The sequence below is a fragment of the Pelophylax lessonae genome (assembly GCF_965119305.1).
Source record: "Pelophylax lessonae genome assembly, chromosome: 3".
Classification (NCBI taxonomy): Eukaryota; Metazoa; Chordata; class Amphibia; order Anura; family Ranidae; genus Pelophylax; species Pelophylax lessonae.
Genome location: NC_138770.1, coordinates 538,473,635 through 538,500,036, shown reverse-complemented (window position 1 = coordinate 538,500,036; position 26,402 = coordinate 538,473,635). Strand labels below are relative to the sequence as shown.

General features: G+C 44.5%; 1 protein-coding gene across 3 annotated transcripts in view; it reads right to left on the bottom strand.

Moving 5' to 3' along the window:
• APMAP (adipocyte plasma membrane associated protein) overlaps positions 1-25,993 on the bottom strand; it is a 56,388-nt gene extending 30,395 nt beyond the window's left edge. The window contains exons 1-2 of one of the 3 annotated variants that reach the window (XM_082249134.1): positions 25,823-25,993; positions 5,072-5,188 (exon numbers count right to left, since the gene is read on the bottom strand). In XM_082249134.1, coding sequence (XP_082105260.1) covers positions 5,072-5,188; positions 25,823-25,914 — 209 coding nt within the window. In that variant the 5' untranslated portion in view covers positions 25,915-25,993. Of the gene's footprint in view, positions 1-5,071; positions 5,189-8,164; positions 8,356-25,822 lie in introns of those variants that run through there. The other 2 variants (XM_082249135.1, XM_082249136.1) reach the window with 2 other exon arrangements.
• Positions 25,994-26,402: the final 409 nt, after the last annotated feature.

The window sequence follows — 26,402 nt, the reverse complement described above, 5'->3', positions numbered from 1 at the left end:
CTTTTGAATATACCTGTTAGTTACTTTGGTCCCGTTTTTTTCAGGGTAAGAGTAGTTTGTGTGATCGCTAAGGGGGAGAGTATTTGAGGAGCCAGATCCCCTATGCATTTATGTATTTGTATGTTATAGAAGACAAAATTCTTGGTGTCGTCCTCCTCGCAGTGGTTTTTCTTTGTACTCTCCCGGATTATTATATATAGTTACATAGTTTGAGAGGTTGAAAAAAAGACATCAGTCCATCCAGTTCAACCTATGATGTACGGTTAACGGCAAACACACACGCACATTGAATACCCCTGTATATTGTGGTCTTCAAGGTGCCCATCTAATAGTTTTTTGAAACTATCGATGCTCCCTGCTGATACGACTGCTTGTGGAAGAGAATTCCACATCCTTACTGCTCTTACAGTGAAGAACCCCCTATGTATTTTAAGGTTAAACTGCCTTTCCTCTAGTTTTAGTGAGTGGCCATGTGTCTTATTGCATTCCCTTTCTCTGAATAGTTTGTTCCTTATGCTAATAGTTACATAGTTTAACAAAAATGTATGTGTGTTCATAATCTTCAGTGTGTTATGTTTTTTAAGGTCGATTTAATGCGTTTGTTTCATAATTAGATACTGGTTTAGCGTTTCTACATTTCATCATTTTGTTTTCCCTTTTTGGTACTATCAACCTTGGAAATTATTTGTGCTTTACATAGGAAAGGAATGGGTCATAGCCTTGCCCTAGCCAATATTTGACCCCATATTGTTGAATTGTGGCTTATTCTTGGGACATGGTGAGACCATTTTTGTTAGCGTGTGGGTGTTTTTTTTTTTTTCCTCCCCTCTCCTTCGTCTTCCGTTTTATTTTTTCCTCCTTCCTTCACTGAAACACAGTGCAGTGTATATCTGTTATTGTAGAATTTATGTTGTTTTGATTACATGATACCCCATTTCAGGGTGGATTTATTGGATTGTACGAGGTGTGTCCAGAAAGTAATGAGAGTATGAGATTTTAAAAAATGTTACGATTGAACATTGTCTCCAAAGTATGCACCTTGTATACAACGCTCCCAGTAATTTTCCCATTTTTCATAGCATCCCTGGAACTCTTCAAGTGGGATGGCGTTCAGAGCATGCATAGTGGCTCTTTGGATGCTATACACACTACCAAAATGGTGTCCTTTCAAACCCTTCTCCACCTTATGGAATATGAAAAAAGTGCAAGGAGCAAATTCAGGGCTGTAGGGTGGATGGGGAAGCACCGTGGTGTATTTTTCAGCCAAAAACTCACAGCCAAAGCACTGTGACTTGGTGTGCTGTCGTGATGAAAGATTCAAGTTGGGTCAATCTCAGGACACACACGAGCCATTAGTCACGATTGAGAACAGACCTCACAAAGCAAAAGGAGTCCTCAGTGCTACCTTTACCCCCATAGCATTGGCTCTTGCAGGTAGGGGGCGTACATGCGTGTTGCCGGCGCCTTGCTCCCGCTTTGATTATACACAGAGAGAGCAGATCAGCGGATACCACAGACTCGATGTCCGCCGGCATCTGCCGATCATTCGTTACACAGGTAGAATGGCAGATCTTAAGATCATAAAGGAAAGTGGATCCTGAGGAAGCAAGATTTTATGTAAAATGTGTCGATCTACTGATTTTAAAGTGTACATCGTATACCTGACATGGCAATTGCATGGAATTGTTTTTTTAATGTATTAACAAAGTTGTACTTTAACTTTATTTTTGTATTGGCACAATTAAAATCCCCATGTTCCAGTCTCCCTTTTGAGGGTTTTGAAGTTCTATAATTTAAAGCATAAAACAATGTAACCTCATTTGTGTAAAAATGCTAATCTCCCTAACTCCCATGTAAAAGTACACCCCGTGTAACAAACCTGCAATGATACAGTTGAGGAGTGAACATAGCCATCCAGGGACAGAAAATGTGTTGTTATTTGCAGGACTACCAGGCGAAAATAAAGGAAAAAGCCTGAAAAATAAAACGAATGCAGCCACCACATCTAAGCAGTGCTAAGCCTCGATATATTACATTTTTGTTTCGCATTAAAGTGATCGACCTTTACCTTACATTTTTTTGTAAACTTGCCTGGTGTTGATCTTTTTACGTACTCTATACTGGCTATAACCATTAAATCTCCACTCCCAGGTTTTCAAAATTCCACATAAAACTTATTCTCTGCATACCCAGAAGACGGGATGATTTATTGCATTTGACAGGGAAAACAGTAACTAGAAGACAACACATAGACAGCTGTCAAGTTCCGAAATCTATCCGAGAATCCCTACTGTAGACATAATTAAGATGGCTAAAAAATACTTAACTTAAGGTAAACAGCAAGTTACAGCATGCTTACAGACTAGCTCCTTCTAGAATACAGTTTGTGTCATGTGATATTGCCGTACACATATTAGAAAAACATTGACATTAATGGCTGTGTGTTGAGTTATTTTTAGGGGACAGAAAATTTACACTGCAAGACCACTTTCACACGGGCGTTCCGTATATATCACCCCATCCGTTTGCGGGTGATATACGGACATAATGCATGTCAATGAGATTGCGGATGTCAGCGGATGACAAAAACGGAGCGCCCGTGTGAAAGAGGCCTTCTACAAGCTGTGCACTCACTACTTTACATTGTAGCAAAGTGTAATTTCTTCAGTGTTGTGACATGAAAAGATATAATAAAATATTTACAAAAATGTGAGTGGTGTACTCACGTTTGTGAGATACTGTAGCTGTAACCAGTATTTAGCCAACAGCAGGCTGAAGTCCACTGTCAGCTGATGTCATTAAGCCAGGCCAGACTCTGAAGGGATCTCGACTTTAATGGTCCAATCCACCCAGATGCCTGACTGGCAACTGGCTCAGCCTCTCAGCCTGCCACTGAGAGCCTGTACCCCCTCCACAGCCCAGCACTCCAGTGAACACTTGAGGGGGCAGACCAGAAAGCCTCTGACTGACAGCCACCGAAAATCACACACTTCTCTTTTATATATGACAATCTGTATGCGGACAAAGAGAACCTGCCCGGTCCTGTCTGCCAACACCTGTATATTTATAAGCACTTATATTTATGTCTGCATGCCTGGGAAAGACCCTGGACAGCAACTCCTAGACTTTGAATTCCAAATCCTAAATGACTTTACAACCATTTAACAGTCCAGTGCCAGAGTGTCTACTGGTCACTGAGCTTCTAGTAATGGGAAGCAGAATGGCTGTATTAGGATTTGTTAGGAGGAAACAGGTATGAAAGTGTGAGTAAAGACAAAACATTTTCTCCTTTAGTTTTGGACACAGTACATATTTGGTTAACACCCATCAGTTTTTTTTTATGCTGTATTATTCCGGTCTGGCGATTTTTGTTCACCTTCTGTCCTAGAAACCCAACAGTAGGGCCAGCCAAGCTGAATGTACCAAGATGATCAAAATCGATCAACTTGGGTACAACCAGCCTGCTGAAATCTCATCGCTAGCATCTGCTTTCAGCCACTAGCAGTAATCACGGTCTTCTCCCAGCAGGGGGGGGGGGGGCTAGGCCGGGCAGGAGAGATTCCTGCATCAACATGACCTGTGTTGATTGGGGAAATTACTAATTTAGAGTCGTCAGTATATTCAGTTTATCTGTGTTTAGGCCTGGCTCACCCTATGAATTGCACAGGTATGGGCAGAGCATTTCTGTGCAATTCACATGTGATTTAGTGCAGTGCAATGTGAACCCTTTTCTTATTAAATGGGCTCAAATCACACTACCTTTGGGAACATACTGCAACTGGACCATATGGTACTTTTGTACCATGCGATCGGGTGCAGGCGAATGCACTGCATTCCTGGGGGGGACTTGCCATCCACCTTGTCTGTGCGGATCTGTTTTTTCTTTCTGTCTTTTTTTAGGCCGGGCAGGAGAGATTCCTGCATCAACATGACCTGTGTTGATTGGGGAAATCAAGCAAATTTCTTTCCTGCAACCTGTGGTTGCTGCAGGTTTATAATGTTACCATGATAACAAAGCTTTGGACCCTTTGGAGGAATCCTTGGTGTGCTGATGACATTTCTTCACTTTGATCGTCCACGATTTCCAGCTTCTGGTCATTACAGCACCCAGCACTACTGAACAGCCTGTTTCTTGTAGGTGTGCGCGAGGAATATTTTGCATGTTAATAAAAGCAACTCCGAGATACAAATGTGGGGAAACAGCATCACCAGCTAACGTGTTTGTTGCCTAATTAGCACTTAATCATAGCTTAAAGCTATGATTAAGAGACAAGAATGAAACGCGTTAGCTGGTCACGCTGTTACCTCACATTTGTATCTTGGAGTTGCTTTAATGAACAGGTGATTTTAACCGGACATGTGGCCAATCAGAATTTTCTTTGCAACATGAATGCCATAGAGCAGTGGTGTCAAACTGGCGGCCCTCCAGGTGTTGCAGAATTACAAGTCCCATCATGTCTCTGCCTATGGGAGTCATACTTGTAACTGCAAAGCATCATGGGACTTGTAGTTCCGCAAGAGGGCCGCCAGTTTGACACCTGTGCCATAGAGTGTAATAAGCCTCATTCAAGTCGCAGTGGAAATCATGTGACTTTGGAGTCGCACTAGTGAGAACGGAGCCCAAAAGTGTACTTCCCCAAAGTCTGTCCTGTATCATTTCCCCTCTAACTGCTTCCTGCATCATCCTTTATATTCACATTTCCAAGGCAGGTTTGAATCTAATGGATGGCTGTGAGAAGCCTCTTCGTACTGGTATTAATTTAATATAAGGTTTTATGTGTATGGTGTTCCAACATCATCAGCAGCTCTGCATTCCAAAATCCAGACAAAAAGGGAGAAGGGTGAACTGATGTGTTCCAGTAAATTCTTGATGAAAAACTGAACTGCTCAGCAGGTAGGCCATGTTTACTGTACGTGTCTCAACTGTCATTTTGAAATGAGTATCAATTCAACCCAAACAGCAAAATGTCTGCTGCCGCTAAACACTACTCCTGCCTTGTAGAATGAAGACAGAAGCAAAGGAAAAAAAAAAAAAAAAAAAAAAAAAAGGTATGATATTGCAGTGCCTTACCTTAACACCTGGGGCTCTATGGGGCTTTCTAGAAGACAGACTGCTGCCAGTGAAGGAATGATCAGTGCCAAGGCCAAGCATGTCAGGGTGGCACGGAACACTTTGCCGCTGTATGTGCTGTGGATCAAAAAATAGCATTATTTACCAGACAGGAATAATGTAGGACAGGCTTGAAAAAGGCATTTTTATATGCAAGAAGAATGAAATGGAAGGCTGCTTTCACACTGAGGAGTTTTTGAAGCGCCTTTGCGTAAAATAAAAGAGCAAAAAAGCTCAAGAAACGTGCTTCCCTTTAAATTCCATGCATGTGTTCACACTGGGGCGTTGGGCTTTTCTTGCAGTGTAAAAAATCTTGCTTGCCGCATTTTTGGTGTGGTAAAAAACTGCACCAAAAACTCACCTCCCTATTGAAATGCATTAAAAACGCGGCAATAACGCATTAAAAAAATGCATCAAAAAATGCACCTGTGTTGGCTTTTCAGTTACATGTCCGGTAAAAAAAAAAAAAAACTCACCGCAAACACGGCAAAATCATGGCAAAAAAGCATTTGCGTTCTTACCACAGTTTTGCTGCGGATTAGTGTGAAAGTAGCCTTAGGGCACTTTCACACTGGTTCGCTTCAAAACTGCCAATAAAACGATTTTGCGTGTTAATGGAGTGTTTGTGGTGCGGTTTTTAAATGACATGGGACTCAAAAACAGCACCAAAAACTGGGTGTTTTTTTTTTTTAAGGCGTTTTTTGAAGTGGTTCCCATTCATATCAACGTAACAGAAGTGCACTGCCCCAGTGTGAACACATTCGTTGACTTTAATGGGAAGCATCTGCATTTTTCTTGAACTTTTCAGGTGTTTTTTTTTTTTTTTTTAAACGCAAAAGCGCTTTAAAAACTCCTCAGTGTGAAAGGGCCCCTAAAGCTGGATACACACTATCCAACATTTGTGGTTAGATTTCCTTCAGATTTACCTTTTCTATGTAGTGCAAGGGCCTGCCAGATTGCATACAAATTGAAAGTGTTTAGGTTTGACCTCATATTATATGGTTTTGGTAAGTCTAAAAGGAAAAAAAGTCTTCAGAAAATCTTATAGTGTGTATGGCCCATAAGCATCACAATTGTTTAACCAGCAACATAGCTCTTTTTACAATATACTCAGCCAAACGGCAATAGGGTTTTGTTATTTGCATGCAAGTCATTACTAATTTAGAGTCGTCAGTATATTCAGTTTATCTGTGTTTAGGCCTGGCTCACCCTATGAATTGCACAGGTATGGGCAGAGCATTTCTGTGCAATTCACATGTGATTTAGTACAGTGCAATGTGAACCCTTTTCTTATTAAATGGGCTCAAATCACACTACTTTTGGGAACATACTGCAACTGGACTATACGGTACTTTTGTACCATGCCAACGGGTGCAGGCAAATGCACTGCATTCCTGGGGGGGGACTTGCCATCCACCTTGTCTGTGCGGATCTGTTTTTTCTTTTATTCAGCCTTCTGACTGAACGAAAAGAAAAAAAGTATGGCCAACTTTGGAATGAGTCATGTATTTAAACTCTTGTACATGAAACCCAACAATGCCTGACCTGTCCTGTGTGGCAACAAGGAAGTCCGAGACAGGACAAACAACAGCAATCTTAACTGCTCTTATTACAAAATTCACACTTTACCCTACAGTGGTATTTCATCAGCCTGAGCGAGGATCTTGAAACTTTTGTATTCAAAAGAAAAAACAGAGCCAGTAAGTATGCATGGCTTATAAGAAGTAAAGCCTAACCCAAATCAAAACCAGTATGCAGCATGCAAATGTACTGAGTAGTAATATGCTAACAGGAAGGTGGAGCACATACAGAAGAACATAGAGAGTGTGCTGGATTAACGGTTTCTGTATTTTGGGAGTCACTGACCATGAAACAAGTTTGAGTCAAAAAGGTTCCGACTTCACTCTGACCTTCCCAATCTGCAGGCTTGTTGCAGATAAGTGACACAAACTACAAAATCAGAGACAGCCAAGCAACCAAAACTTTAGAAAGTAGAAAAAAGCAATAGCAGCTCTCCATTTCCTTTTGTACAGAATTAGTTTGCAGGATAGTAAAAAAAAAAAAAAAAAAAAGTATAATATATATGTGCTGGGTCACAGGAGCGCAGAATTAGGGCGAAAGGCGCTTTGGCTATATAAATATATATATATATATATATATATATATATATATATATATATATTTATATAGCCAAAGCGCCTTTCGCCCTAATTCTGCGCTCCTGTGACCCAGCACTAAGCTGCTCCACATTCTGGAGGGATCCCGACTTTGATGTTGGGATCCCCCATGTGTCTAACCCACACCTGGCTCAGCCTGAGCCTGAACCAGCCGCTCCTGCCCCCTGCACAGCATGGTGTTCCAATGAGAACTGGAGGGGCAGAGTAGAGAGCAGTGACTGACAGTCACCGGCTCTCTTTTTTCTGAAGACTGAGAATTGAGCGATCAGCGGTCTTTGATCACTCAGTTTTAGGTCTTAGAGGTGGCAGCCGACAAATGCAGCATTGGACCGAATTCCATACTTCCCACATAATAATCAGTTTAAGATTATTAACAATTGATTTGGGGAAAACATTTGCTTTTGTTTTCCTCATACTGGGCCCCAAAAACGGTTGATGGCGTGCCAAATATTTGGTACACGGAACAGCAGCTTATAGAATGCACCAAATATTTTTTCTGGTTAAAGGGTTTGAACAGAAAGATGCGACTAGTGTAAACGAAAATTAAAAAAAAAAAATCCTAAAGTGCAACCGGTCTCACAAACATTGCACAATTTGCACGAAGTAAATAATTTATCAGTCGGTCGATATTTTGTGCAATGTAGGTATGCAGTACTGCGCCAAGAGGATGATGGCGCAAAATAATCAGGATCATGGTTTCTGCGCCTAAAAAAACCTTTAACATGAGATTTTATGTGAAATGCAATGCGCCGCAATGCGGAAAGAATGCAATACTTTGCATTCTTGTACAACCACCAATCAGTTTATCGAACCCGCTGAACCTGTGTGTGTCTTGTGCAAAGTACCACGCCAAATGCACAAGACAAAACAACCTTACCTCATGGCAGCAGTGAAACAGCCAATACCTTCCTCCTTGTTGGACAGTGAGCCAGGACAACCTTCTGTGGATCACCCCCACCCCAACATAGCCCCTGATTCCGAGTTCTCACCCATTGACAGGAGAATGGTCAAGCTGATTGGTGCATGGCTTCAAGGTTGGTTTCCTCCTCTCCCTGCAATCCATTGCTCCTCTCTGTTCCCAGGACTGGTAAACATTACACTTTAGGACATTGTTACAACACACACACTGCAATCTCTACAAATTCTTGGAATGAAAAACTTTTAAGGGTTGGACTGCCAAGATAGTAGCGTGTGAGTGCAGCAAAATATGTCAGGATGCTGTTTTTCTAGAGCAGTGAATTAATTGTAGGAATTGGGGAGGAGCAGCAGACTGCATGAGACAGCGAAGAGAAGCTTCTTACAGTGTAGCGAAGACATTTCCCCACTTGCCTGGGCACATTTCCTGCAACCAAGGACAGGGAGTTCCACAGCCCTGTATTTAAATAAGCAAATAACACAGAAATAAAAATACCCTGTGTTATGGTATAGTGAATTGACAATAATGTCCCACATTACATAACTGTACCCACCAACCCAAGTCTTTTCCCACAGTAACAAACTAACATTTTTACAAGGCACTTGAATTCATCTGAGCTTTAAACTAAATGGCCCTGTACATACCAGCAGCTACAAAGCACCTTCTATACATTACACTGCAGCATGTTAAAATAACCATTGCCTTGCCTGACACTGTTAACTAGTATTACTCTGTCCAATCATTCTTCCCAACTGATTGAGAGCCAATCGGCAGACCGTATTCGGGCATGTGCCTTCGACAGAAGCTGGACGAACAACCAGCTTCTGTCGGCCTGACTCCAGTACACATGGGCTGAATGCCACCCAACATTCAGCCTGACTCCAGTACACATGGGCCTGAATGCCACCCAACATTCGGCCTGACTCCAGTACACATGGGCCGAAAGCCACCCAACATTCAGCCTGACTCCAGTACACATGTACCTGAATGCCACCCAACATTCAGCCTGACTCCAGTACACATGTACCTGAATGCCACCCAACATTCGGCCTGACTCCAGTACACATGTACCTGAATGCCACCCAACATTCAGCCTGACTCCAGTACACATGTACCTGAATGCCACCCAACATTCAGCCTGACTTCAGTACACATGTACCTGAATGCCACCCAACATTCAGCCTGACTCCAGTACACATGTACCTGAATGCCACCCAACATTCGGCCTGACTCCAGTACACATGTGCCTGAATGCCACCCAACATTCGGCCTGACTCCAGTACACATGTGCCTGAATGCCACCCAACATTCAGCCTGACTCCAGTACACATGTACCTGAATGCCACCCAACATTCAGCCTGACTCCAGTACACATGTACCTGAATGCCACCCAACATTCAGCCTGACTCCAGTACACATGTACCTGAATGCCACCCAACATTCGGCCTGACTCCAGTACACATGTGCCTGAATGCCACCCAACATTCGGCCTGACTCCAGTACACATGGGCCTGAATGCCACCCAACATTCAGCCTGACTCCAGTACACATGGGCCTGAATGCCACCCAACATTCGACCTGACTCCAGTACACATGGGCCTGAATGCCACCCAACATTCAGCCTGACTCCAGTACACATGGGCCTGAATGCCACCCAACATTCGACCTGACTCCAGTACACATGGGCCTGAATGCTACCCAACATTCAGCCTGACTCCAGTACACATGTACCTGAATGCCACCCAACATTCGGCCTGACTCCAGTACACATGTACCTGAATGCCACCCAACATTCAGCCTGACTCCAGTACACATGTACCTGAATGCCACCCAACATTCGGCCTGACTCCAGTACACATGTACCTGAATGCCACCCAACATTCAGCCTGACTCCAGTACACATGTACCTGAATGCCACCCAACATTCAGCCTGACTCCAGTACACATGTACCTGAATGCCACCCAACATTCAGCCTGACTCCAGTACACATGTACCTGAATGCCACCCAACATTCGGCCTGACTCCAGTACACATGTGCCTGAATGCCACCCAACATTCGGCCTGACTCCAGTACACATGTGCCTGAATGCCACCCAACATTCAGCCTGACTCCAGTACACATGTGCCTGAATGCCACCCAACATTCAGCCTGACTCCAGTACACATGTACCTGAATGCCACCCAACATTCAGCCTGACTCCAGTACACATGTACCTGAATGCCACCCAACATTCGGCCTGACTCCAGTACACATGTGCCTGAATGCCACCCAACATTCGGCCTGACTCCAGTACACATGTGCCTGAATGCCACCCAACATTCAGCCTGACTCCAGTACACATGGGCCTGAATGCCACCCAACATTCGACCTGACTCCAGTACACATGGGCCTGAATGCCACCCAACATTCAGCCTGACTCCAGTACACATGGGCCTGAATGCCACCCAACATTCGACCTGACTCCAGTACACATGGGCCTGAATGCTACCCAACATTCAGCCTGACTCCAGTACACATGTACCTGAATACCACCCAACATTCGGCCTGACTCCAGTACACATGGGCCGAATGCCACCAACATTCGGCCTGACTCCAGTACACATGGGCCGAATGCCACCCAACATTCGGCCTGACTCCAGTACACATGGGCCGAATGCCACCCAACATTCGGCCTGACTCCAGTATACATGTGCCGAATGCCACCCAACATTCGGCCTGACTCCAGTACACATGGGCCGAATGCCACCCAACATTCGGCCTGACTCCAGTACACATGTGCCGAATGCCACCCAACATTCGGCCTGACTCCAGTACACATGTGCCGAATGCCACCCAACATTCGGCCTGACTCCATTACACATGGGCCAAAAGCCACCCAACATTCGGTATGACTCCAGTACACGTGCCGAAAGCCACCCAACAATCGGCCTGACTCCAGTACACATGGACCGAATGCCACCCAACATTCGGCCTGACTCCAGTACACATATGCCGAATGCCACCCAACATTCGGCCTGACTCCATTACACATGGGCCAAAAGCCACCCAACATTCGGTATGACTCCAGTACACGTGCCGAAAGCCACCCAACAATCGGCCTGACTCCAGTACACATGGACCGAATGCCACTCAACATTCGGCCTGACTCCAGTACACATGGGCCAAAAAGCCACCCAACATTCGGCCTGACTCCAGTACACATGGGCCGAAAGCCACCAATATTTGGCCCATGTGTACTAGTCTTTAGGCCCTTTCACACAAGGCGGTCTCCAATTAGATTAGCAGAGGATCTGTCCACTGATCCCTTGCCGATTAGAGCAGAGCGGGCGGATGACAGGTCCGTGTCAGCTAAGTTTAAGCAGAGTGGACCCACACTGAGCCCACTCTGCTCTATGGACCAGCGGGTGTAAACAGACTTTGCTGTCCATTTACAGCTGACTACACTCCAATCTGATCTACCTACACTGAGGTAGGTAGGTAGGTAGGATCCCCTTCCATTTTTTTAATATAGCAGATCAGATCGGATTGGAGGTAAATGGACACAAATCTGTTTACACCCACTGGTCCATAGGGGTGAGTTGAGGATCCAATCAGGTCCACCAGATAAACTGACAGGCGCACCTGATCGGAACCTTTCTTTCTGTGAAAGGGGCCTTTAAGGGGTTGCAAAGTCAGAAGATTTTTTTATCTGAATGCATTCTATGCATTAGGATAAAAAGCCTTCTGTGTGCAGCAGCCCCCCTAATACTTACCTGAGGTCCCACCCTGTCCAGGGATGTCCACGAGTGTCTCAGCCATCCAGGCTCCTGATTGGCTGAGAGACAGCAGCGGCGCTATTGGCTTCCTGTGTCAATTCAGGCACCGAGCCTTGTCCCCCCCCCCCCCCATGGCATCGCTACTGTGTCTCAGCCAAGGATCACAGAAGAGGAACCAGAGAAGAGGAGGATCTGGGCTGCTTTGTGCAAATCCACTGCAACAGAGCCGGTAAGTATACTAGGCTTGTTATTTTTATTCTAAAAAAAATAAAAATAAAAGCCCTTACAATCACTTTAAGCCTCGTACACACTGCTAATTTTTTAATTTTTTTTTTGTTGCTCAACCCAGCGGGCTGAACGAAAAAAAAAAAAAAAAAAAAAACTGACAGCTCAGGTCTGAGCCGCTGTACTAAAATTCCGCCGGAACACTCTGGTCAGTGCTCTCAGCAATGATTGGGAGCCAGTTGGTGGTCATGCCCCTTCGTCAGAAGCCAGCAGAATGGCCAGCTTCTCTCGGATCGGTTGCCATACACAAAGGCCGAATGTTGTCTGACATTTGGCCCGTGTGTAAGGCTCCATTCACACCTGGGCGTTTTTGTTTCAGGTGTTTTTATGGGCGTTTTTGCAGGCGTTTTTTGTGCAGGCGTTTTTAGATTGACTAGAGACCAATGGAAAACGCCTGTAATCTGCCCGAAAAGAAGCTCATGTACTTTGAGCGTTGGGCGTTTTGCTTCAGGCGTTTAAACTCTCAGATGTGAACAGGGGCCATTTAAATGAATGGGGTTTTACTTGTTGGGCGTTTTGGAAGAGTTTCTTTTGAGCGTTTTTGGAGCTGAAAACGCCCAGGTGTGAATGGAGAATAAGGGGTTTTACTGTGGCATTGTTTTCTAAATGAGGTTAGGGTTTGTAAATAATTTTATTATAAAGAAAGGAATCAAAACATAGAAGAATAAGATAAGGATGCTGAAATTGCTAGCAAAAAAAAAAAAAAAAAACACCATCCCTTGTGATAGCAATAAGCATGACAGGTCCTCTTTAGACCCCTTTCACACTTGGGACTGCAAAGTCACATGACAAGTCGCACGAGTCTCAGGACAAGTCGTATCCCAGGATTTCCAATGAGTACCATTTATATCTGTGCGTGCGAATTTAAAGTAGTCCCTGCACTACTTTGGTTGCGTCAAATTCGCCTGACTTTCAGGTCATACAAGTGTGAAAGGGGCCTTATGAAGAGGTCTAATAGACCCCAGATCTCTGGTCTGCCCTGAAAGCATCAGACTAAACCAAGAGAAGTTTGACCAAATGCTTTACCAGCTGGTAATAGCTTGTAAATATTAAACTGAAACCGAAAGTGGTGAAATGCACATCTTTTCTGGTGTTCCGTGAAAATTCACTACCCTCGTCACTTCCGGTGCACCTACGTCATTGAACAGCTGAGGAGCTTACTAGTGCGCATGCTCGGAGGGTAGGGAATTTTTACGGTAGTGTGTTGTAACGTTACACAGCATCAGCTGTTGCGGCGGTTACATTAAAACAGCTCGGCTGCAACAAGAATCATCTCCGCTCCTACCCGTCACTTCCCTGATCTTGGCTACTAAATATAAAAGCGGCGGCGGGTCTATGAAAAAAAAAAACGCCGCCGCTTTTACATTTAGGAGCCGAGATCAGGGAAGTGACAGGGGTAGGAGCGGAGATTATTCATGTTGCAGCCGAGCTGTTTTAATGTAACCGCCGCAACAGCTGAGGCGGTGTAACGTTATAACACACTACCGTAAACATTCCATACCCTCCGAGCATGCGCAATTCTAAGCTCCTCCAGCTGTTCAATGTTGTATCCAGAGCTGTGAGCATGCGCACTGCTACGCTGCTCAGCTGTTCCATTACATTTCTGACAGGAAGTGAAGTGGGTATGGAATTTTCACGAGGTATGGCTTTCTAACGTTACACCGGTTTCTTACCTCTCAGAGAGAAGGTAGGTACGGATGTAAATTCCTCCCCTCACAGAGCACAAACACATTGAGTGGTGGCGGTGTTACTGAAAAGTAATCCGAGAGAGAGAGACCGAGACAGAGACCGAGAGAGAGACAGAGACCGAGAGAGAGAGAGACCGAGACCGAGACAGAGAGACAGAGACCGAGACAGAGAGACAGAGACCGAGACAGAGAGACAGAGACCGAGACAGAGAGACAGAGACCGAGACAGAGAGACAGAGACCGAGACAGAGAGACAGAGACCGAGACAGAGAGACAGAGACCGAGACCGAGAGAGAGAGCGAGACCGAGAGAGAGAGCGAGACCGAGAGAGAGAGCGAGACCGAGAGAGAGAGCGAGACCGAGAGAGAGAGAGAGATTTCTTAGCCCAGCACCCCTCCTGCCTGCATGCCTGAGCTAAGGGAAGATGGATTTCAAGATTTAAATGCAACACAAATCATCTGCCCTTACTCAAGATGACTTCAGCTAGAAATGCTGGAGAGTTGTTTTTCAAAGTGATTTCCCAACAAAATAAAGCATAAAGACATGAATGGATGGATCGGCGAGTTTGCTTTGAATATTTTTCAGTTTTTGCGGTGCTCAGATACAGTTTAGATCCACTTTAAAAAGTGTATTGAAACCCAATAACAGAAGTACTGCAAACGGTCAGTCCTTAGATGAGGAAGGTGTCCCTCACTTTCAATGCCAGTGACAGTGGTCACCAGGACCAATAAAAAGAGTGAATCTCCCCAGCAGGGACACAGACAACTAATACCTGACAGAGCTGCTAAACTTTTCAAACTCTACCCAAATTTTTTTATTTCTTTATATCTTTGACATTCGATACACCGGAAGCTTTCAACACTAAGGTAGATATCAACATATAGCTGTGCTTATTATGCCATTAATACAGGAATCTAATTGTTTTCCTCTTTGTTCGTGACATACAAGGATATGTCAGAATACTCATTTACAACTCACAAATCTTGGCAGTTAATTGCAGTGATGAGTGTTTGCTGACAGGTATAGGAGGAACCCTAATGACACACGCATTTCAAAAGACCTCTGAGAAACACACACATCTTTCATCTTAGAAATGACTCAGGATTTGCACACAGCCCTTCTGACTTTACTCTGAGTACATGGTGAAACGTTCCTGAATTTCAACAGCGTGCAACTCATGTACATAGTTCATAAGATAAAAAGGGGTCTCATGCAATTAAAATTTAACTGATGAGTAACCCCCCCCCCCGTAATTTTTTTACCCCCTCTCACCTCTATAGCTGGGTTCTGCGCTAGAAATCCAGTGGTGTTCTGTAGGATCCGCTACTTTACATCCAGTCTTCTGATGTCATCAGGGGGCTCCCTGTCTTTTCTGGGTTCCTGCAGCTGGTCCCAAAATGGCATTCATGTGCCATGTTATTGGGGGGCCGGCTGCAAAAGCCAAGAAGAGACAGCTGCCCCCACCCACTCATGACGCAATGGGGCACTTATGCAGTAGAGTACCCCACCACCGCCTAGGATGTGTGACATGAAGGACCTGAATGTTTAAGAGCTCTTTCACACAGTATGTCTGTCGGACGGACTCTGTTTATCTTAGCAGGGGATCGAGCCGCCGATCCCCTGCTGAGCAGGAGAATGACAGTTGTTCTCTGCACTGTGTGCAGAGACACAGCTGTCATAGCCCCATACATCTCTATGGGGGAAATCGGATGGGAACAGACCGTCGGTCCATTCTCATCCGATCCGCTGGACGGATGGAAAATAGGGTTTCCATCCGTCCCGATTTGACGGATCGGATCAGATGTCAGCGGACATGTATCTGCTGACATCCGATGCCCCACAGGGATGCATAGGGGGACCGTTCAGATCCGCCCAAAAAAACTGACAGGTGGATCTGAGCGGTCCGCCTGTGTGAAAGGGGCCTAAAGGCTCATTCACACTATGTGCGATGAGTGACTGACATTTTTTCGGAACTGACCCAATGACAGTCACCACAAAGTAGGGTTGCCACCTCATCCCTTTAAAGCCAAACACATATGAATTACACAGGTCCTCAGGCTAATTTAATGCAGAGAAGGCGCCAAGTGAGTTTAACTACCACGTTAATCAGCCACAGAACCTGTGTAATTCATAGGTGTTCCATTTTTAAGGGATGGGGTGGCAACCCTACCACAAAAAGTACATTGAAAACAGTTGTTCTCTGTGTGCCCTTTTCATACGGCTATACTGCCTTCAGGTGGGTTGCACTGCACTAAAATACAGACATGGTGACCGACCCATATACAAAAACATGGAGGGCATCTCAAACTGCAAAAATTCCCCCTGCAGTCCAAAGCACAAAACCGTGAGGGTCAAACAAGGTCATCCAGGCTAGCTGAAACACATCGGACGACAGAAGGTGGAAATTCCACACACCAGAAATCATAGCACTCTCAACAATTAAGGAGCCGGTTCGGTTCGCACCAAAGGCAGTCCAGTACATTTTTTTTCTGCATCAAAAACACATTGACGGTAGATTATATGGGTTTTAATGGCTTAGTTCACACCTGTGTGGTCAGTTCCAGTGCAGAGAAAAGTAGAACAGGCTGCATTTTTTCTGCACAGAACGCATCTAAAAACGCATTAAAAATGCAATACTGGGGAAAAAAAAAAAAAAAAAAAAAAAAAAAAAAAAAAAAAAAAAAACACACACACACAGGAAACAGAAATCAAAAATGCACCGGAATACAGCAAAAACATGTATGCAGAAACGCACTAAGCCCTGTAGTCGGAGCGACATGTCAGAGGAACATACCAAGGAGGAGCTCAGGCTAAAGCCGTATCGTCACCTCTCCATAAAGTGGTTGGGTTTTGGTGTGTGGCGTTTTCACCTTCTGTCTTCTAAAAATAGACATGCTGCATTTTTTGGCAATGCACCAAAGCTCATCCAATTCACTACCCTGCAGCTATGTCATTTCAATGAAGTAAAAAAAATATATAAATAAAATAACAAAAAAAGGTAAACACCACTAGCCTGCATGCTAAGCCCCCATTCACACTAGGGCGACTCACGAGGCGACTTGTGTCGACCCAGGTCGCCCCAGGTCGCTTGACATGACCAAACCAATGTAAATGAATCAGTGCTGTCTTAATTGCCGCTATTAAGGTCGCTCCGACTTCAGAAAAGGGTCCTGTACTACTTTCAGGTGACCAGTGATCCGACCTGTCCCATATACTTCAATGGGAGTCGCCTCCTTATCTTAATTGAAGCGACCTGTAATCCGACTTGTCATCCGACTTTGCTAAAAAATGGCAGTGAACAAGAAAAGAGCATAATTTTCTTGCAGGCATTAGCGGTCATTTTTTTAGGCAGGCATGTCATTTTTTGGATTTCGTTTCTGGGGGGGTCTAAAAAGTGTCCCTGTCAAGTTTCAGCTCTGTAGCATGTCCAGAACCCCTAAAAAAAATCATTTTTCTTTTAATTTTTTGTAGTGTCTTTACCAGCTGTCTTTTATTCTTGCAGGCATTCATCAGCGGTCATTTTTTTAGGCAGGCATGTCATTTTTTGGATTTCGTTTCTGGGGGGTCTAAAAAGTGTCCCTGTCAAGTTTCAGCTCTGTAGCATGTCCAGAACCCCTAAAAAAAAATCATTTTTCTTTTAATTTTTTGTAGTGTCTTACCAGCTGTCTTTTTTTCTTGCAGGCATTGAGCGGGCATTTTTTTTAGGCAGGCATGTCATTTTTTTTTATTTAGTGTCTGGGGGGTCTAAAAAGTGTACCTGTCAATTTTCAGCTCTGTAGCATGTCCAGAACCCCTAAAAAACAGCATTTTTACTATATTTTCAGGGATACGGCTTCTCTGCGGCTGGCTTTTTTTCTTGCAGGCATTTAGCGGGCATTTTTTTTTAGGCAGGCATGTCATTTTCTGGATTTAGTGTCTGGGGGGTCAAAAAAGTGTCCCTGTCAAGTTTCAGCTATGTAGCATGTCCAGAACCCCTAAAAAAAATCATTTTTCTTATAATTTTTTGTAGTGTCTTACCAGCTGTCTTTTTTTCTTGCAGGCATTTAGCGGGCATTTTTTTAGGCAGGCATGTCATTTTTGGGATTTAGTGTCTGGGTGTCTAAAAAGTGTACCTGTCAACTTTCAGCTCTGTAGCATGTCCAGAACCCCTAAAAAACAGCATTTTTACTATATTTTCTGTAATATGGCTTCTCTGCGGCTGGCTTTTTTTCTTGCAGACATTTTACGGGCATTTTTTGGGTGTCTTTGGAGGCATGTGCTTCTTAAAAATTATAGGAAAAAAGCTCTTTTTTTTTTTTACGTTTCTGGACAGACAAACAAAGCTATGTGAGACACACAACACTGCACACATGGGAAAAAGGAAATATGTAAAAAAAAAAACACAGGAAAAGGAAATTAGGTCACAAGACATCAGATTGTGATTGGCCAAATAAAAAGTTGCCTCGCGATTAGGTCGCGTCAAAGTCGCGCTAAGTCGCGCTAAGTCGCGCCAAAGTCGCGCCAAAGTCGCGCTGGAAGCGACGCTACTTTAGTGGTAGCGGCAGTGTGAACCAGCACTAAAATGAATTACTTTAACACATGGCGAGTGTAAACGTAGCCTTGGTGGTAAAAAATGAAATAAATAAATTAAAACCAAAGCACCAAAGAATATTCTGCTTCTGATACACACTTCAAGAAATGTTGGGTGCCCCCATCCCCCCACCTGCTACGCCACTGCTGCCTCCCTGCAAAGCTGTATTCAGCCTGCAGTAGGAGACAGTTACCCAACACTCCTGACATCTCTGCCTGACCTGAGGCACAGGCGGAGGGACCGGTATTCCTGCTCTTCTCTGCCATAATACATTTTTTTTGGCCATGTTTTCAAATCAAATTAACCACTAGTCTATCAGGACAGGTTTTTAAATATCCGCACGCAACCTGACCTCTGGAAGATTTACCCCTTTTTATAATCTGGACATTTTTTGCAAATACGGCACTGCGTTACTTTAAAGTAGTTGTAAAGACTGAAGGTTTTTTACCTTTATGAATTCTATAGATGAAGGTAAAAAGAAAAAAAAAAAAAAAAAAACCTTCTGTGTGCAGCTTCCCACCCCCCTTATACTTACCTGAACCCCTACGATCCAGCGATGTGCACAATAGTCTCTGGTGTCCCGGGACTCTCCTCTATTCTCATTGGCTGAGACAGCAGAGGGAGCCCATTGGCTCCCACTGCTGTCAATCATAGCCAGTAAGCCAATGAGGAGAGAGCGGGGCCGAGCAGTAGCTTTTTAAATCCTAGGACGCATAGAGCAGTGACTCGGGAGCGAGCATGCAGTGGTGCCCCCCAGGGCAAGCGGCTTACAATGGGGGCGCAGCTTGAGAGGGAGGAGCAAGGAGCACCGACGGGGACCTGAAAAGAGAATCAGAGCTGCACTGTGTAAAACCACTGCACAGAGCAGGTAAGTATAACATGTTTCTTATTTTGGGGGGGGGGGAACAAAGCTTAAGACCCTGTTCACACTACTCCCACCTAAAGTCGCCCCAAGACGCTTGTCATTACAAATTCAATGTAAATGAATGAGAGCCGCCTTTATATGCACTACTGAAGACGCTCCGCCTTCGACTTCAGAAAAGGATCCTGTACTACTTCAAGGCGACCTCTATCCGACTTGTGCACATAGACTTCAATGGGAGTCGCCTCTAAGTCGGATCCTTATCTATTTTCAAGCGACTGTGATCAGACTTTCCAGGAAGAAGAAAGATTACCCAGGCATTCCCCACAGACAAAGTCACCTATCAATTAAGTCTCTTCAAAGTTGCGCTAAAAAGTCACACTAAAAAGTTGCTCCTTCATGGGGCGACTTTCTGGTCACGGTAGTGTGAACCGGCTCTTAGTATCACTTTAATTGACAATAGGGATGCACCGAAATGAAATTCTTGGCCGAAGCCGAATAATAATTAAATGTTTGGCCGAAGGCCGAATACCGAACGCGGTGTTTCGCATTTTTTCCATTTATTTTGCCAATTTTTTGTCCTCTCTCTTGTCCTCTCATGGCTCTCTCTCTTGTCCTCTCACTCTCTCTCTCTTGTCCTCTCATGTCTCTCTCTCTCTCTTGTCCTCTCATGTCTCTCTCTCTCCCTAAATGTTACTGTAGGGAATGGGATTCAGTGCACACTGCAGCCTTGTACCATAGGGTTAATGTTAGTGACACTGTAGGGATTGGGAAGGATGTTGGGAATGGAAATCAGGAAGCATGCAGGCAGCCTTGTAAATTTTAATTGCAGATACAGGGCACTGGGCAGGTCAGGGTTAATGTGGTAACATCAATTACTCAGTGACAGTCAGTCAGTGTCAGTGTGGACTCGATCAGATTATACAGTGACAGACAGTCTCTCATAGTGGTGGTAGTAGGAGGCTGGAGGTGGACTAGTAGGAGTAGCGGCACAGCGGAACCAATCAGGTGTGCAGGCACACGTGATTGGTTCGCTGTGCAGCTAATCACGGCGTGATTGGCTCCCTGAATGTGCCATTGAAAAAACTAGGGAGGAGAGTAAGACTCACTGAATGTGTGGGGCGGCTGCAGTGCACGAGTGAGTAATGTATGTATGCTCACCGCTGAAGTGTCCCAGCTTCACGGAAGTCTGAGTCCTCCTCCGAGTCCCTTCCCCCTGCCTATGTAAATATCGTGACCTCGGCGATATGAATATCGCCTACGGCCACAGAACGATAGTCGATATCATATTGACTATCGTTCAGCCCTATTGTTCGGCACAAAATTATTCAGCCTTTTGACTTATTCGGCCGAACACCGAAAGTGCTATTTTTTCTATTTTCGGCCGAATAATGTTCGGCCGCCGATTATTCGGTGCTTCCCTAATTGACAATTGAGTGGTCATACAACGCTGTACATAAATTTAATTTATTTCATTTTTTCCCCACAAATAGAGCTTTCTTTTGGTAGTATTTGATCACCACTGGGTTTTATTTTTTTGCACCACAAACAAAAAATAAGACTTACAATCTTTAACCGGTTGCCGACCGCCGCACGACTATATACTGCGGCGGTCAGCCCCGGCCAGGCAGAGTGACGTATCGGTACGTCACTCGCCTGTCACTGACTTGCGAGCCTATCGCGGGCGGGCGCGCGCCCGCCGAGGCGCGCGCCCGCCGCGGCTCGTTCACAGGCAAGTCAGTGCGTGTGACCGGCGGACTCGATGTCCGCCGGCCACACTACGATCGCTCCTGTGAAGGGAGAAAGACAGAGCAGCTTGTGTAAACAAGCTGCCTGTCAGTTCTCCCTGTGTAAAAGTGAAGATCTGACCGTTCTACTATGTAGAACGGTTGATCTTTGCTTTTACACCAATAGCCATGTCCCTACACAGTAGAAAGCACGCCCCTAGGACACACTTAACCCCTCCCTGTCCAATAAAGTTAACCCCTTCCCTGCCAGTGTCATTTTTGCAGTAACAGTGCATATGTATAGCACTGATTACTGCAGTAATGTCACTGGTAACCCCAAAAGTGTCAAAAATGTCAGTCAAGGGTCCGATCTGTCCGCCGCAATGTCGCAGTACCGAAAAAAAAATCGCAGATCGCCGCCATTATGCGTTAAAAAAAAAAACACCAAAAATGACAAAAATCTTTCTCTTTGTTAGTAAACGCGATAACTTTTGCGCAAACCAATCAAAATACGCTTTTTGCGATTTTTTTTACCAAACATAGGTAGCATAAAACAAATTGGCCGAAAAATGTTAAAAAATTTTGATTTTTACTTTTTTTTTTGGGGAATTTCATATAAAAAAATGTGAAAAATATTGTTATTTTTGCAAAATTTACGCTCTTTTTTTGTTTATAGCGCGTGATCAAAAAATCGCACAGGTGCTCAAATACCACCAAAAGAAAGCTCTGTTTGTGGGAAAAAAAGGACGTCAAATTCGTTTAGGTACAGCGTCGCACGACCGCGCAATTGTCCGTTAAAGTCACGCAGTAAAAAATCGCAAAAAAACCCCTGGTCCTTTAGCAGCCAAATCCTCCGGGGCTTAAGTGGTTAAAAAAAAAAAAAAATTATATTATATATATATATATATTTTTTTTTTTTTTTTCTTCTTTACCCTTCTTAGACACTGTTTTTTTTTTTAAACCCTCCAATGCAGCTAGTCATGCACAGACTGCATGAGGACACTAAACATTATAACCTTATTAGATCACTTTTGTCTGAAAGCCGTTTCCCGGCTGTTGACTTAGATCTCCAGCTTTTGGTGAAGTTTAACCACTTGAGCTCCGGAAGGTTGTATCCCCTTCATGACCAAGCCATTTTTAGCTATTCAGCACTGTGCCACTTTAACTGGCAATTGTGCGGTCATGCAACACTGTACCCAAAATGAAATTTATATCTTTTTTTTTTTATATACACAAACAGAGCTTTCTTTTGGTGGTATTTGAGTTTTTTTTTGTTGGGCTGAGTGCTGCTCATCCATTCGCAGGAAGCTTTGTATTCTATGAATGAATGCAAAGCTTCCACTGATTGGATGACACCACGATCTCAGCCTCATCCAATTAGAAGAAGCTTTGTATTTATTTATAGAATACAAAGCTTCCTATGTAAGGTTGAGCAGCGGGAATGTTTTCTGTTATTTTGAAAGTGTAAATGATGGAAATAAAATCTAACTTTTGTTGACATATTATAAGAATGTCTAATCTGTAATTCAATGCCTTTTGGAGCTTTTTCCATCTTTCCTTGGCTCCTTTTTGCACATTAATACAAATTTTTACCTGGGGTGCCCAAACTTTCGATCACCACTGTATATTGTCGTACCTTCTGCCAGAATATTTGGATCTTTGGGCATTCCCACCAGATATGTGCCATATTACCCTTCAAGTTACACCCCCTCCAGCATAGTGGGGATTTCTCTGGGTGATGTTTCTGTCCTTTAGCTGGGGTTATATACCGATTTGCCAAACAATTATAGTCCATTTCTATCGTATTGGTGTCCCTAGCCAGATTATGAACGGCTCTCAAGATCTTATCAATGTGTAACTCGCACTATTTCAAACCCACCCTTAGGCTCGGTTCACATTTGTGCGATGCTGGAACGCTGCGAATATGCAGCGTGATCCCGCATCGCATCCGCGCCTCTGGCAGTTCACACTGCCATATGCGATACACAGGGGGTGTCAATTAAATGTTAACGACACCCCCAGTTTGATCGCATATCGCAGTGCGATCTGACGGTTCGCACAGAATCTGAATTCGCATCAGAATCGGATCGCACAGTGGTTCACACTTCGATCTGATTCTGATGTGGCTCAAAAAATGCCTCGTGTGTGTTTGGTGCGGATACAGTTCGAATTCAGCCATACAAAGTGTATGGCTGAAATTCGCACCGCACATGAGATCGCATGTAATTTAGGAGCAGTGCGCTCCAAATTACATGCGATCACCGCAAACGCACAAGTGTGAACCGGCTCTCAGTGTGAACCTAGGCTTAAAGTCATTACCAAAGCCATCCCTGCAGTCTGAGCTGTGCTGGGAGTTTGCTTTAACCCATTGTTTACCATCTGTTTTTTTAAGTGTGGTTTGAAGAGACACTAAAATCTGGTTTTAAAAAAAATAAATAATAATACATACATTCTATTCAAGCATGTATTCTAAACTCAAATATGTGCCTTCTATGGATCTCAGCCACCTCCCAAAGGCCTTTTTTTGAGCTGCTGTGATCTGATTTCCTATTAGAGGGGGGCTTGGTTTGTTCCCCACTGGCCACATACTTTATGAACTTTTAGCATGCAAGCATTTTTTTTTTTTAAATTGGAGGATTTTCATTGGCCACTTGTCGCAATTATTCCAACAATATTTATACACTGAATGTCATAGCACCATATGCATTTGTACGAGGGTTTATTAATATTTTTTTATTTCAGTTATGCACTTTAGGCTGTTTTGATTAATTTAGGGTTTTCTATTCCCATTTGAATTCCAAATTGTTGCTATTTGAGATTTTGCGCTGTGGCTTGTATAGTTCATTTAATTTTCACATTGTGATAAATAGCAGCATACCTATTATTGGTGTTTATATCTTTTTTTTTAGCGCAGGATTATCCTTGCATTTCGTTTTTCATATTGGTCATCAGTTTTTCATCAGTAGATTTAAAATTCACTACTAATGCAAAAATGAATGAAAAAAACTGGTCATTTGTCAGTTTACATCTTTTTTTTTTCCGAGCCGTTTTTTTTTTTTTTTTCAACGGAAGAAAAAGAGCTTTAGGGCTCTTTCACACAGTCCGTCTCCGTAGGCGGATCCGTGCTGCTCAGCGGGGATCGATCCGCTGATCCCCGCTGAGCCGGCGGATGACAGCTCCGTCTCCGCTTGCAGTGCGGATAGGGAGGTGTCACAGCACCCGCTGCTCTCTATGGGGAATCGGATGAGAGCGGACCGCCTGTCCGCTCTCGTCCGATCCCATCCCCAGGACGGATGGAAAATAGGGTTTCCATCCGTCCGGATTTCACGGACAGGATCGGATGCGGATGGCAGCGGACATGTCACCGCTGGCATCCGCTGCTCCATAGGGCTGAATGGGGCATCCGATCCGCCTAAAAAACTGACAGGTGGATCTGATCGGACCGCCCGTGTGAAAGAGTCCTTAGGCTCCTTTCACATGGGCAGTGCACCTGACATAGTCCGTTTTGCCCAGCAGGGATCGATCCGCCGATCCCCACTGAGCAGGCGAATGACAGCTCCGTCTCCGCTCTCTGTGCTGAGACAGTGCTGTCAGAGCCCAGCTCTCCTCTATGGGAGATCGGATGAGTACGGACCGCCTGTCCGTTCTCATCCGATCCGATCCCCTGGATGGATGGAAAATAGGGTTTCCAACTGTCCGGATTTCACGGACAGGATCAGATCGCATAGCAGCGGGTGTCAGGAGAGATATCACCACTGACATCCGCTGCCCCATAGGGATGCATGGAGCATCCGATCAGATCCGCCTAAAAAACTGACAGGCAGACCAGATTGGATCGCCCGTGTGAAAGGGGCCTTAAGCAGTTTAAAAAAAAAAAAAGGCGGATGATGACAGATGCGGATGTAAATAGATGATCATCCACATCCATTTTTCCATAGAGATGCATTGATGTGTTTTTCATCCGTCAACGGACAAACGGACCCTGTATGTGTGAAAGGGGCCTTAGTGGCCCCCTTTTTGTTTTTTGAAAGGACACGCGATTAAAAAACTGCTTCAAGAATCATTTTGAGGCACTTCCCATTCATTTCAATGGAGAGGGGCGTTTTTGAGGTGCTTTTTTTAGCGTTTCAAACATGCTCCCAAGATGCTGCTCGCAGGACCGCACCGCCTCAATGTGAAATCATTCATTGATTTTACCAGGACTAGGTTTTTGTGAGCTTTTCAGGCTTTTTTTTTTTTTAGCACCAGCGCCTCAGTGTAAAACGGCTCTAAGCATTATGCGTCAACGCTGCAGGTGACAACTCTGCTTCTGCAAACACACACACTGGGGAGCGTTGTCACAAAAAGGTCACCAGCTACAAAGAAAAAGTGTGGAGAGAAGCAACCACAGCCTATGTAAATAAAGAATACAATACCATACATTCAGTTGTGGGTCTGGATACACTTTCATACAAATAAAGTGACTGCCGTTCTACAAAATAAAAGGTTTTTTTTAGTTCTAAATGGACTCTATAGGTCAGTCGCAGCCCCTTTTGAAGAAGACAGTAGCAGGTTTAGGAGAGGAAAGGAAAGGTAATATTCTGCGTCAGGCTCACGCAGCATTAGCGTGCAGCGACAGAGGAAAGCAAGGTGCATGCGCAGTCGTAGAGCTGGCAAGGTAATCGCCATATTAGGTATTGGCCAATAGCAGCCATCCCAAGCATTGCCCGCACTGTGGGTATTGTACTCGCCTGCTCCTCTCGCCTTCCTGCACGTAGTTTTCATCGGTGATCACCTGCGGCCGGATAGGCCTCCGCTGCCTCAGCCCATCTCCGTCCTCCATGCTCCCGCTTCCACCAAGGGCACCAGACACAGCTGCAGCTAACGGGAGTGGAATGTCATGCCGGAGCCAATAGGAAAATACCTTTCATCAGCCTCGTCCAATAGGAAGGCAGCCCTGGGCTGGCCACAGTGCCGCTGAACTCTTTTTACCTCAGAGGGAGTGCTGTAGGAGGTGAAGAGACATTTCAGTCAGCATTAACCCTTCTGCTGCTGCGGGATAACCGCAATTTAGTGCATTGTATGAATAACAACGCATGGTCAACCCCTTGAAGACCAGGCATTTAGTGTACAAGGTTAAGGGCCAGTTCACAACACATGCAGTCCAGTGCGTTTTTTTTCTGCGACAAAAATGCATGGATAGTAGGTCATATGGTTTTCAATGGCATAGTTCACACCAGTGCGTTCCAGTTCCAGAAAAAAAAGAGCATGCTGCATTTTTTCTGCACTGGACTGTACTGGAACGCTGTAAAACGCACTGGAGCACACATG